This window comes from Bufo bufo, chromosome 2 (genome assembly GCF_905171765.1).
Source record: "Bufo bufo chromosome 2, aBufBuf1.1, whole genome shotgun sequence".
NCBI lineage: Eukaryota > Metazoa > Chordata > Amphibia > Anura > Bufonidae > Bufo > Bufo bufo.
The window spans coordinates 518,184,988-518,199,671 of NC_053390.1; the positions used below are offsets into that span (position 1 = coordinate 518,184,988).

Below are 14,684 nucleotides of genomic sequence, written 5' to 3' on the forward strand. Positions count from 1 at the left end.
GCATCCCACCCTCACAGGCACCCGGTCTCAGGGTCCCCCTCCCTCTTACCGGCTACTGCTTCAGGGCCAGAGCCTTGCTGCTCCTGACCCTCCTCTGCCCTCACGGGCACCGGCCCAAGGGCAAGGTGGTTGTGGCTGTTGGCCACATGGTGCGCTGTTATAAGCCAGGGCCCGCTCCATGGGTAAAATGGCTGCCGAGCGCAGGGTCCTCGCTTCTGGGCAGCGGGGTGGGCACCCGTGGCCTGCAATATGAGCGCTATGCTTCAACAGCCCCAGGCCGACCGTCGGAACATTCCGGTCGGCCGGGCACCGCAGGCTTTACGGCCGCGATCCCGGCGCTCTATCCGGGTCCCCGGCTCTTCCGGCCCGCGGGGTGGGCACCCGCGGCCGGCATGTGCATGCGCCGCTTCGTTCCCCGGCCGGTACTTGAATACTGTGCAGCCCCGGTCAGCCGGGCGCCGCTAATAATTTAGGCCCCGGCTTCACGGCCTACAATTACTAGGCCGCAAAATTCCGGCCTCTGTTGGAGGGGGCTGGAACTTCTCCAGGCGGGAATTCTTCCCGCCGGGAGGTTCCCCCGCCCCCAGGGGATCGCAGCGCCGCCCTCCAGGCCGGATCCCTGTTAACCCTTTGGGTACAGGCCGGCTTCAGATGGCCTGTATGGGTGCCCCCAGGGGATCGCAGCGCCGCGGTACAGGCCGGCTTCAGATGGGCCTGTATGGCTGCCCCCAGGGGATCGCAGCGCCGCCCTCCTGGCCGGATCCCTGTTTAACCCTTTGGGTACAGGCCGGCTTCAGATGGGCCTGTATGGAACCCCCCAGTGCTCCTGTAGGTGGCTCCCCTTTCTGATATATATATATATATATATATATATATATATATATATATATATATATATATATATATATATAAAAAAAATTTTTTTATATATATAACTTGTGGGCTGCGCAGGATGCTGCAGCCTCATGTCAGTACATGCCCCCCTTCCCTAGGCGGCATGTCGCACTCCCCGGCTGCGGCGCTGCCAGGGTCATTTTACCCTCCTAGCCCTCTCTCACGATACGGCGCTGGTCAAGTGCATGCGGCCCTTTCTGTAGGCAGCATTCGTCACCCTCTTCAGTTATGGTACTGCCATGTGCGGGACCCCCCTTCTGGGCGGGATACTGTACTCTCCCTGGCTACGGTTTGGCCTTGTGCATGATCCCCCTTTCATTGGCGGACTACTGCAGTTTCACCGGATACGGTGCTGGCCATGTGCACGACCTCCTTCCATAGGCGGAACGCTACACTCTCACTAGATTCGTTGCGATCTGTGCATGACCCCTTTTTTTCTTAGGCGGAATACTGCACTCTCACCAGATACGGTGCTGGCCATGTGCACGATCCCTTTCCATTGGTGGAACGCTGCACTCTCACTGGATTCGTTGCCGATCATGTGCGTGACCCCCTTCCATAGGCGGAATGCTGCACTCTCTGATTTCGCTGACGCCCATAGGCATGACTCCCTTCCGTGGACGGCATTTGGCACTCTCACTGGATTCACTGCCAGCCATGTGCATGACCACTTTCCATAGGTGGTATGATGCACTCTCATTGGATTTTCCCTGTGGCGGCATACATACACTCCCTCGGTCGGTGATGTTCTCTCGCCGGTACGTTGTTGGCCATGTGCATGAACCCCATACATGGCGGGGTGCTTGCACTCTCACTGGATCCGCTGCCGGCCATATGCATGACCCCTCTTCCGTGGGCGGTGTACGCACTCTCACTGGATTCGCTGCCGGCCATGGGCACGCCTCCTTCAGGTGACATGCACACATTCTCACCGACTGATCGCACTCTCCCTGGATGCGATGCTGACCGTGTGCATGACCCCCCCCCCTCTTTTCTGGGCGGCATACTACACTCTCACCGGATACGTTGCTGGCCTTGAGCATGGCCCTCTAACATGGGTGGAACGCTTGCGCTCCCATTGGATACCGTGCTGGCCTTGTGCGTGACCACCCCTCATTCCATGGGCGGAATTTTGCACGCTCACGAGATCCAAGGCTGTCCTTGTATGTGCCGTATTGGACTTGCACATGTTCCCCTTCATTGGGAGTAGTTACACTCTCACGAAGTTTCGGTGTTGGGTGAGTTGTTGCACACTCACTTAATGCTAGGATAGCCCTGTGCATGTCCCCCTTTCACTAGGTGGACCTCCTGCATTCCTGCTGGATACTGTGTGGCTATGTGCATGGCGCCCTTCGGGGCGAAGTATGGTATGCCCTACTTCTCTGACGTAGGTACGGCCTTGGGCATTCCCCCCTTTTTTTGGGGCGGGCTTTTGCACCCTTGCCGACTGCAATTTGCCAGGTACATTTCCCCCCTTTCGGGGCGGTCAGTTTTGCGTTCCATCGCATACCATACTAGTCTTGTGCATAACTCCTTTTCAGTTTGCACTTTGCACTTCCGTAGATACTGTGGCACTCTGGCTGGCCTTCGCTGAGTGATATTTTGGCAGTGAGTGGACGTTTTTGTGCGTTGTTTGGGCCGTGTATACCTTCTCGTCCCGTAGATGGGTTGGCCTTCTCACTGCTTACGGGGCTACTCGTACGTATCCCTCCTTTCCTCCTGCGACATATTTTTTTCTCTTGGGAGACGGTGTTTGTAGCAAGCCTTGCACTATTCTCTAAAGAGATCATTCTGTCCACCTGTGTAAGCCTAAGGTGTTGTCCAACAAACAATAAATGAATGCCTTATATATAAGTAGACGGCCTCTACCTGCTCGCTACTGCTCAGAGCTGGGCGGTGCTCATTCATTTCGTTGGCCCTTCCGCCGGGGAGTGTTCGTGGTTCCTAGACACGTACCCATTCGTCTTCCCGCAGCATTGTTTCCCTGCGCTAGTGGTCACATGGTCGAGAGTGCTGTCTGCAGCGCCCTTCGCATTCTATGTTGGCTCTGGCGGGACTACGGTCCCCTCGCCTACTACTATTTCCTTCTACCAGGTTCGGGCCGCTCTTCTTGGGAAAGGTCACCCAACTTCTCTTGGGTGCTCGCTTACCCAGGTCCGGAGGACATCCACCTTGAGTTCTTCAGGATATTCGCCTTCTGCGAAGCGGTGAACCGGGCGTCTCAGTGTAGCGGGGTTCTGCTTTTGAGCTGTCCTATGGCTTCTCTATGCCCACTCCTCCTTTCTTTTGGAGGGTGTTATCCCGGCCTCTGTCTCGACTGCCTTTTCTCGCCGGTTCTGTTTGGCTCCCACTCAGTACGGATCTCTCCGATGTGGCTTCTGTTCCGGCCACGCTTCAGAGGATGTTCCTTCTCTGCCCTCCCCTCTGGGAAGAGCATGGTTGTTCAGGTGGATGGTTCTGGTGTCTTGTCCACACTGACTGTACTAGCTGTGTACCTATCTAACGGGTCTACCGCGTTCTGTCCTCCCGCTGGGTGCAGATTGCGTTTTTTCCATTCTAGGCAATGTTTCTGCTATGGATTTACCTTCTCGGTAACTTGGGAGGACTACCATTTAGTCCGTCTTCCTGTGGTGGCTACATCGGCTTGGGCTTTAGCCTGTCTTGTCCTGGCATCGGGCGGTTGCTGGGCGGACCCTTCGGTTCCTGTCCGTCTGCTCCCCCACTCCGGGTGGATACGGGACAACATTGTTCGGGGCCGACGGGACCCGTTCTACCGACCGTTCTGCCCGTGTTACTGATCATTGGGTTTTCGCCCGCTTGCCCAGGCGACTCTAGTGAGCTCGCTAGTGTTCGCTTCTAGCCGAGTTTTCGTCCAGGATCTGTGGTAGGACTTAGGACTTTACCTGGGGTTCTGTGGGAAGCTGGGCGTTCCCCCACTCTGCCTTTCTCTCTCCATGGTTCTGTCTTTCTCCAGCCCGGCCTGGACCTGGGGCTGGGACTCCGTTGCTTGAGGTATCAAGTGTCGTTCCTGTCCTTCCTCTTTCAGCGTTCCCCGACCCTCTGGGCCTGTCAGGAACTTCTTCCATGGAGCGGCTCTTGGGTTCCTTTGTACTGCCCTCCGTTACCGTCCTGGGAACCACATACTGGGCTCTTGGCGCTCCAATTTTTCCTTGGAGCCGTTACAGAAGTCCTCTCTACTCCTTCTGTCCTGTACGGTTGGGTTTCTGTAGCCATCGTGTCTCTGACTGGTGCCTGAGTGGCGGCCCTTCTTGTTCCGAGCCTTCTGTCTTCCCCCAGGACAGGGCTGTTCTCCATTCCGTCTCTTCCTTCCTTCGGAAGGTGGTGTTTGTCCTTCATTTCATTGAGGCAGTCGTCCTCCCCTTCCCACCCCCGGGAACGGACACTTCACCGATTTGGACGTTGTTTGGGCCTTGCAGTTTTTTACTTGGAGATCTCCGACTCTTGTCGACGTTCGGTCTCTTGTGTTCCCAGGAGGTCCGCGCAGGGGTTGAGGGCCTCCAGGGTGGCTTTCCTCCGCTTTCTCAATGTGGCTCTTGCTGTGGTTGTCGCACCAAGGGCAGGGTTCTGCTTTTGGTGTCACCATTCATTTTGCCATAGCTGTCGGTTTTTCCTGGGCCGGAGGCATTAGGCTTCGGCCATGCATTTGTAAGGTGGTCACTGGTCTTCCTTGCACACCTTACCGAGTTCTACAGGGTGCATACTCGGCCTTCGGCGTATGCTGCCTTGGGCCGCCTGGTCTGCAGGCGGCGGTTTTTTGTTGCCTTCGGGTGCTTCGCCTTGGTGCTGTGGTCCCTCCCCCTTTGGACTGCTTTTGAACGTCCCAAGGTCTTCTGTGTCCCCCAAGGAAACTGGGCGAGAAAACGAGATTTTTGTATAACTTACCAGTAAAATCTCTTTCTCGCTCTTTCCTTGGGGGACACAGCACCCACCCATTCTTTGTTCTTCTCTGACTGTTTCCGAGTTTGTTTTACCCTTTGGGTAGTTGGCTTGTTGGTTCCACTTTTTGGACTTTGCCTTTTCTCACTACTTGGACACGCAACTGGCAGTCTCTCTCTCCAGGCTGAGGGTATAGCTGTGGAGGAGGGGCTTAACAGTCTTCACTTAGTGTCACGCCTCCTAGGGAGATGAGCTATACCCAAGGTCTTCTGTGTCCCCCAAGGAAAGAGCGAGAAAGAGATTTTACTGGTAAGTTATACAAAAATCTCGTTTTTTCACAACGCTGGCCCCATAGAAGGGAATGGGGCTGCGTGAAAATCGCATCCGCACTTGCTTGCGTTTTTCACGGATGGTTGCTAAGAGATGTTGTTCAGATATACCTTCAGTTTTTTATCACGCGCGTGCAAAACGCATTAAATCGCATTACACCCGCACGATAAAAACGCGATCGCATACAAAACTGAATGACTTTGCTTGCAAAATCTCGCATTTTTCACTGAAAGCATTCGTGATGCATCCAGACCTAATCCGCTAACGCTCGTCTGCAAGGGGCCTAAAGGTGACTCAAGGTCTTCTAAGCAAAAAACATCTAAAAATATTTTCAGACAATACAATAGTGGTCGCCTATTTAAACCATCAGGGGGGCAACAAGGTCCCCAAGTTTGAGATCTGTAGTGGGAAAAAAATAATTCTGGGCAGAAAAAAATGTCCTGTACTTTACAGCGGTTCATCTCAGGGTGTCAGAAATTTTAGAGGCAGATTTCTTGAGCAGAAAAACCCTAGACCCAGGGGAATGGTCTTTAACCCCTTTAGGACAGCCTTATTTCACCTTAAAGAGGACCTTTCACCTTGAAAAACATTGTGAACGAAGTATGCTGCCATGGAGAGCGGCGCCCGGCGATCTCACTGCACTTACTATTATCCCTGGGCGCCGCTCCGTTCTTCAGTTATGCCCTCCGGTATCTTCTCTCACTAAGTTATAGTAGGCTGAGTCTGCCCTTGTTCTGCTAGGCGTCTCCTTCTCCTAGGCTGTAGCGCTGGCCAATCGCAGCGCACAGCTCACAGCCTGGGAGAAAAAAAAACTCCCAGGCTGTAAGCTGTGCGCTGCGATTGGCCAGCGCTGCAGCCTAGGAGGGGGAGACGCCCACAGGACAAGGGCAGACACCGCCTACTATAACTTTAGTGAGTAAAGATACCGGAGGGCATAACGGGAGAACAGAGCGGCGCCCAGGGATAATAGTAAGTGCAGCGAGATCCCCGGGCGCCGCTCTCCATGTCTGTATGCTTAGTTCACAATGTTTTTCAAGGTGAAAGGTCCTCTTTTAGGACCAGGCCATTTTTTGCAAATCTGACCAGTGTCACTTTATGTGGTGATAACTTTAAAACGCTTTGACTTATCTAGGCTATTCTGAGATTGTTTTTTTTCGTCACATATTGTGCTTCATGACACTGGTAAAATGAAGTAAAAAAAATTCATTTTTATTTATAAAAAAAATACCAAATTTAGCAAAAATTTGTAAAAAATTGCAAATTTCCAAGTTTCAATTTCTCAACTTCTATAATACATAGTAATACCTCCCAAAATAGTTATTACTTTACATTCCCCATATGTCTACTTCATGTTTGGATCATTTTGGGAATGATATTTTATTTTTTGGGGATGTTACAAGGCTTAGAAGTTTAGAAGCAAATCTTGAAATTGTTCAGAAATTTTCAAAAACCCAATTTTTAGGGACCAGTTCAGGTCTGAAGTCACTTTATGAGGCTTACATAATAGAAACCACTACACCCCTCAAGGTATTCAATACTGATTTTACAAACTTTGTTAACCCTTTAGGTGTTCCACAAGAGTTATTGGCAAATGGGGATGAAATTTGAGAATTTAATTTCTTTGCCAAATTTTCCATTTTAACCCATTTTTTTTCTACTAACAAAGCAAGGGTTAATAGCCAAACAAGACTGTATCTTTATTGCCCTGACTCTGCCGTTTACAGAAACACCCCATATGTGGTTGTACACTACTGTACGGCCACATGGCGAGGCGTAGAGGGAAAGGAGCGCCGTGTGGTTTTTGGAAGGCAGATTTTGCTGGACTGGATTATTTACACCGTGTCCTGTTTCAAACCCCCTGATGCACCCCTAGAGTAGAAACTCCCTAAAAGTGACCCTATTTTGGAAACTTCGGGATAAGGTGGCGGTTTTGTTGGGACTATTTTTAGGGTACATATGATTTTTGGTTGCTCTATATTAATTTTTTTTGAGGCAAGGTTACCAAAAATTTTAATTCTGAAATTTCATCTCCATTTAGAAACATAGAATGTGTCGGCAGATAAGAACCATTTGGCCCATCTAGTCTGCCCAATATACTGAGTACTATGGATAGCCCCTGGCCCTATCTTATATGAAGGATGGCCTTATGCCTATCCCATGCATGCTTAAACTCCTCCACTGTATTTGCAGCTACCACTTCTGCAGGAAGGCTATTCCATGCATCCACTACTCTCTCAGTAAAGTAATACTTCCTTATATTCCTTTTAAACCTTTGCCCCTCTAATTTAAAACTATGTCCTCTTGTAGCAGTTTTTCTTCTTTTAAATATTCTCTCCTCTTTTACCTTGTTGATTCCCTTTATGTATTTAAAAGTTTCTATCATATCCCCTCTGTCTCGTCTTTCTTCCAAGCTATACATGTTAAGGTCCTTTTAATCTTTCCTGGTAAGTTTTATCCTGCAATCCATGTACCAGTTTAGTAGCATAGATGCACCCCTGTGCCATTAACTGTTGAGGAACACCTAAAGGGTTAATAAAGTTTGTAAAATCAGTTTTGAATACCTTGAGGGGTGTTGTTTCTTAGGGCTCTTTCACACCTGCGTTCTTTTCTTCCGGCATAGAGTTCCGTCGTCGGGGCTCTATGCCGGAAGAATCCTGATCAGTTTTATCCTAATGCATTCTGAATGGAGAGAAATCCGTTCAGGATGCATCAGGATGTCTTCAGTTCCGTAACGGAAAGTTTTTTGGCCGGAGAAAATACCGCAGCATGCTGCGCTTTTTGCTGCGGCCAAAAATCCTGAAGACTTGCCGCAAGGCCGGATCCGGAATTAATGCCCATTGAAAGGCATTGATCCGGATCCGGCCTTAAGCTAAACGTCGTTTCGGCGCATTGCCGGATCCGACGTTTAGCTTTTTCTGAATGGTTACCATGGCTGCAAGGACGCTAAAGTCCTGGCAGCCATGGTAAAGTGTAGCGGGGAGGGGGGGGAGCAGCATACTTACCGTCCGTGCGGCTCCCGGTGCGCTCCAGAGTGACGTCAGGGCGCCCCAAGCGCATGGATCACGTCATCCATGTGCATGGGGCGCTCTGACGTCATTCTGGAGCGCCCCGGGAGCCGCACGGACTATAAGTATACTGCTCCCCCGCTCCCCGCTCCTACTATGGCAACCAGGACTTTAATAGCGTCCTGGCTGCCATAGTAACACTGAACGCAATTTGAAGACGGCTCCGTCTTCAAATGCTTTCAGTACACTTGCGTTTTTCCGTGGAGTACACGCCGGATCCGGACAACGCAAGTGTGAAAGAGCCCTTAGATGGGGTCACTTTTAGGGAGTTTTTACTCTAAGGGGGCTTCAAAAGGGACATGGTGTCAATAAAAAAGGCCATCAAAATCGGCCTTCCAGAAACCATGTCGGTCCTTTCCTTTTGCGCCCTGCCTTTTAGTGATACTGCAGTTTACAGAAACGCCACATTTGTGGTCGTAAACTGCTGTATCGGGGTAATAAATATTAAGTTTTGTTTTTGGTTGTTAACCCTTGGTTTGTTACCGTAAAAAATGGATTGAAATGGAAAAGTGCCAAAAATAGCTGTTTTGGCACCGTTTTTTTTGGACCGTGTTAATCTTGGGGGTTGGGTCATGGGATATTTTTATAGAGGAGATTCTTACGGACGCGGCGATACCTAATAAGTTAACTTTTTTTTTGCAATTATTTAGGTTTTAGACTATTATCCTTTTTGATACAAATTTTTTTTTTGTATCCCTAAATTCAGAGTTTTTTTTTTTGTTTTTTTTTTGCCGATTTATCTTATGTGGGGGCTCATTTTTTGCGGGATGAGAGGACGGTTTTATTGGCACTATTTTGGGGGCTATATCACTTTTTGGTTGCTTGCTATTAAACTTTTTGTTATGTAAAAAGCAGTGGGTGCAAATGGTTGCACACAAGCTTCCCGCTAACACCCAGAGTGGGGGGACATTCTGGGGGTTGAATACGGGAATCTCGCCCCTCGTACACACAAAACTTGTAAGTGTACCCTGAGGTACTCTCACAAAGTTTGTACAGCTTCACGCCATATCTCGCCCGCTTTGAGGGAACATACTGGCGGAAAATGAGTCTCCCCTTGAACACAATGAGAGACTCATCAACCGCGACCTCCCTTCCAGGTACGTAGGCCTGTACAAATTTGGCCCCAAAGTGATCGATGACCGGCCGTATCTTATACAGACGGTCATAGGCAGGATCACCTTGGGGGGACATGCTGCATTATCTGAATAATGCAGGCATTTCCGGATGGCCTCAAACCGGGAGCGTGTCATGGCCGTACTGTAAAGTGGGGTCTGGTAGAGGACGTCCCCACTCCAGTAATGCCTGACACTAGGTTTCTTGACTAGGCCCATATGCAGCACGAGGCCCCAAAATGTCCTCATCTCGGCTGCACTGACCGGCGTCCAGCCAACGGGCCTAGCCAAAAAGGAGCCTGGGTGTTGAGCAACGAACTGTTGGTGGCGCAGACGAACCTGTACGCCCATTAGATTTACCAGTTGGTCACTGAAAAAATGACTAAAAAAAGTCATATTCAGTGAAACCCACTGTGGAAATCTGGATTCCTGGTTGGCCTCCAAAACCAGGAATCGCAGGCTCAAATCACTCTGGGGTACACCAGACAAGTTCACCGGCAGGGAGCTCCGGTTGATTTAACTGGTGGGCCGGAAAACTAGTATGAGCCCCAGAGCTGCTCGTACTAGGGTGGGCCACAGGGTTCCTAACATGGCCGTCCCCTTGCTCCACCTGGCGGCGTCTCCGCCGACTTGGGGGCTCATAATCATCGCTAGATGACGCGGATGACAACAGGAACTGGGACTCTCGGAGTCGGAGGCAAGCTGAGCGTATGCCTCCTCGGCCGAGAACGTCCGGCGGGCCATAGGGGAGTCTGCGTGTGCATGTGCGTGCATGTAAATCTTTATTTGGTGTGTGTGTGGGGCACGGGTGTTCACGTACTCGCCCTAAGCCTAACGGACAAAAAAAAAGGGAAAAAAAAATTCAAAACCGATGATCAATCGTCTGAAGTTGATCAGCGGTGGGGTGTGCGATGCGCTAACAGTGGCTGGACGCTAAGAGTGCCGGCCACAGTCAGCGTACGCACAAAAAACAAAAACAACTAAAAACTGCCTGCGCCCCAAAAAAGTTGGGGGGGGGTCAGGGGGGCAAGCAGCAGCAGGGGGTTTAGGGTCACACAGCTGTACTTTTTTTCACCACTAACTTTCCCTTTATTTTCCCTGCCTAGCCCAACCTTTCCCTAATTACCTGCTGATAAAGATGGGGGTGCTGGGGCACAGATGGGGTTGCGATCCACACGTGCAGGCAGCGCTCCTCTCTCCTCGGGCTCCGGACACAAAAGGAGGAGGAGAGGAGCGCTTCTATCATTTGAATCTCCCGCCGGCCTGCCCTCCTACCAATCAGAGGCGATCCTGAGAGGTGATGTCACCATCACCACTCAGGACCGCAGGATGGTGATTGGTGGAGTAAAATCGCACCACCGATCACCATCCTGTTCCGGGTTATCGGCTCACCAGAGACCCGAATAACCCGGAAACGCAGAAAACCGCAGGTCTGTATTGACCTGCGGTTTTCTGCGAACGCCGACATGGGGGGGTCACAGGACCCCCCGGCGCATCTAGCCAAGGTGCCTGCTCAATGATTTAAGTACCAGGACAACATGCCGTACCAGTACGTCATGTGTCCTGAAGAGGTTAAATCCAAGAATCTTTCAAGAAATATCCGCCAAATGGGGCTTACCGCAAATAGACCTGTTCGCCTCAAAACTAAATTAAAAAGTCAAGCGTTTTTGCTCCTTAGATCCCAGAGAGAGGCCATGGGCAGTAGATGCTTTTTCCATAAAATGGACATGAGATCTAGCATATGCCGTCCCTCCTTGGGCTCTAATCCCTAGTGTTCTACAGAAAATTCTAATAGACCCAGTAATGGTGATATTTATAACCCCCTACTTGCCCAGAAGAAGCTGGTTCTCCATTCTAAAGAAAATAGCACTGGAGGATCCTTGGTTAATACCCTTTCAGAGGTCTTTTCAAACTGTCAGCCTGGATCCTGAGAGCGAGGTCTTAGGGCTGTTTCACACGAGCGGATGCCGTGCGTGACATCCGCTGCGTGAATGACAGCCAAGACCCGATGCGGACAGCAGAAGCACGGAGCATTAACATGACTGATAATGCTCCGTGCCTCTCTGTGATCTCATCAATCATGTTAATGCTCCATGCTTCTGCTTCGGGTCTTGGCTGTCATTCACACAGCGGATGTCACGCACGGCATCCGCTCGTGTGAAACAGCCCTTAAGGAGTAAGGGACTCTCGGACAAATTTATATGTACATTAAAGGCCAGTAGAAAGAAGATTACTTCAGCTATCTACCAAAAAATCTGGAAGAAGTACTGTAGTTGGTTGGGGGAAGACTCTCCAAATATGTCCTCCCCATGTATTCAAAAGATTTTAGATTTTCTTCAGAAAGGGCTAGACCCAAGTCTTAGGCCAAGTACCCTAAAGGTCTATCTATGATACAAATCTAGTTGGTCATAGATGGGTTAGAAGGTTCATAAGTAGCATCCAGACTTAGACCATCATTAAATCCTAAGGTTTCTCAATGGGATTTAAATTTAGTCTTAAATGGGTTGACAAGAGCACCTTTTGCTCCCATTTCAGACATTTCAATTAAGCACCTCTCCTTTAAGACTGCTTTCTTAATAGCCATAACATCAGCTAGACGCCTGGGAGAAATCCAAGCCCTTTCATGTAGAGAACCTTATCTTTCAGTTTTTTCCGACAGGATAGTTCTAAAATTGGACCCAGGGTTCCTTCCTAAAGTGGTTTTAAACTTCCATAGGGACCAGGAAATTGTCTTACCATCTTTCTGTAGTGATCCAAAAAGCCCCACAGGAGAACAATTTCATCTTGTAGACGTGAGGGAGACTATTATCCAGTACCTGGTGGCCACTACTGTAAAGCTTTTAGGAAAGATGACAATCTATTGATTCAGTTTGCGGGACGCAATAAGGGGAAGAAACTTTCCAAAGCATCCATAGGTCGCTGGATAAAATCCACTATATCATGTTATGGCTTGTTCATGGGCGGAGAAAGCTGGTGTATCTCTTAATCAGATATGTAAGGCCGCTACATGGTCTAGTATCAATACATTCATAAAACATTATCGTCTAAATATCTCAGCTTCTACAGATCTGGCCTTCAGCCAGAAAGTTCTGCAAGCAGTAGCGCCCCCCCTACTGTATAATCTGTTAGTTGTCATCTGTAGCCGTCATGGTGGATTCAAGGAAACAGAATTACCTGTAAGTCTAATTACATTTTCCCCCTCATTGCCCCCCCCCCCAGAAAGACACCTTTACTCTTCTATTTTTCTACTTTTTGTAACCTTTGCAAATTATATCTGTTCTTCACTCCATTAATGTAGAGTTCTCCAGAATTTGTCTACCGTGGAAGACAGACACTTGGTTGTGGTTAAGGATATTCCTAACAGATATGGTCATTTATCAGGTAAGCACTTTTTTGTCTGTGTAAGTTATATTCTACTTAGATAATTGATTAGCCGGCACTCACCATCTGTATTTCATACATATATTGGGTTTATTTATAGAAGATAATTTTTAAGAACTGTAGGATAAAATCATCATAAAAGATGATTAAAAAACATGCAACATCGAATAAAACATTAAATAGACATTAAAGGGGTGAGCCACTATAGACCAAAGTCAATCAAGAAAGTGGAAAACCGCGCTGCTTAATACACCACCTCCCTTCTTTGTATGGGTTACAAAAGGCACAGGGAAGGATCTGCAAGGGGTATACCCGAGGATCCCTCCTCTCTCCAACACTCCTGTGGGTAATTAAAGGTCGCAACAATAGTGAAGCCTAGACTGCCACCGTCACGTGCAAAGATTTATTGTACTTACAACAGTATCTCTGATAAAACGCATAAAACAATGGTATGCACACTTCGGTATCGCCCGACCCAGGTTTCGCTGTCACGCTTCGTCAGGAGCTCCTTCCCGTGCCTCTTGTAACCCGTACCAAGAAGAAAGGAGGTGTATCAAGCAGCGCGGTTTTCCACTTTCTTGATTTACTTGCTTCTGTGATCTTCCCACATCGCATTGAAAACCTGCAGCGCAAGATTACAGATACGTACACTAGTGACTTTTTTACTGTGAATGACTATAAACCAAAGTGTTACCATATATTCTACTTAGTCCATCAACCACAGAGATGAATCTTTTCAGAGTGTCTGGTCTTTGCACTCATTATTGTTTGCATCACATTATTAGTAAATCTACCACAGTCTATCAGTTTTACCTGGATGCTTATCTTAAAGGGGTTCTCTGGGAATTGAGAAAATGAAAATACTTAATTACTTCATTATAAATATATTCCCAAATACCTTTCATTAGTTATAATGGCTCGGTTTGTCCTGGGAGCAGTCATTAGGAAAAATAAATGGCCGCCGTCCTACTAGTCCACACAAAATCTGTCCTAATAACAGAGGAGGACAAGTTAAAGAGCTGCGCCATCTTCCTCTCTTACTTGTCAGGGATTATGATTAGTTTAATATGATCTTCAGATGAATCTCTGTAGGAATAGAGTTCATTAGGAGACATGAAGTACAGAGAGGATAGTGGGGGTGTAGATAATGAGCAGCATCACTTGTATGCAGTCTCCATTACTACAGTCTGTCCGGTCCATCCTCTTTGTACTTCATCTCCTCATAAACCCCATTCCTACAGAGATTCAGCTGAAGATCTTATCTGTATAAGTAGGAGAAGAGGATGAGGCAGCTCTTTACCTCGGACGTGGCGATATGTAATATATATTTTATATGTAAAATTGGGAAAGGGGGTGATTTATACTTGGTGTGTGTTTTTTATTTTATTTTATTTTTAAACTTTTTATTTAATAGTTATTTCCCCCATTAAGGGTCTAGAACCTGGGATCTTTTGATCCCTTGTCCTATTCACCCTTATAGAGCTTTATTAGGGTGATTAGGACTTTACACTCTCCCTGCTGCCCTTTGCTTTGTGCACACAGCAGCAGGGAGTTTACCATGGCAGCCAGGGCTTCAGTAGCGTCCTGGCTGCCATAGTAACCGATCGGAGCCCCGTGATTACACTGCTGGGGCTTCGATCGGAACTTCTACCAATGAGGATGGGAGGGGACCCTGTGGCTACTGCCACCAATGATTTAATACTGAGGGGGTTGGGGGCGCACTGCGCGGCCAATGATTTAAAGGGAGTCTGTCACCAGCATTTCACTTTTTTAACCCTTCCCACAGCTCCCTAGCATGCTTACAGTTAATAAAAACGTTACCTCTGGCATCAATCCTGAACTTATAGAACCCTCAAAAACGATCTTTATAAGATATGCAAATGAGGGCTCGCAAGTGCCCAGGGCGGCGTTACTCTCTTAGGTGCCCTGCTTGCTCAGCCTTCTCATTGCGTCCCCCCGCCCCTTCCTACCCTCTGCCCGCCTTTAAGAGGTAACGTTTTTATTA

The 14,684-nt window shown here is 48.6% G+C and overlaps 1 protein-coding gene across 4 annotated transcripts in view; it reads left to right on the forward strand.

The window, feature by feature from the left end:
- The window catches only part of INTS10 (integrator complex subunit 10), an 85,128-nt gene that overhangs the window by 36,048 nt on the left and 34,396 nt on the right, over positions 1 to 14,684 (forward strand). For all 4 annotated transcript variants that reach the window (XR_005776292.1, XM_040417906.1, XM_040417907.1 and 1 more), the window contains one exon: positions 12,597 to 12,679. Coding sequence is in view for 3 of the 4 variants with exons in the window: in XM_040417906.1 (XP_040273840.1) it covers positions 12,597 to 12,679 (83 nt within the window). In the remaining variant the exon portion in view is untranslated. The remainder of the gene's footprint in view (positions 1 to 12,596; positions 12,680 to 14,684) is intronic.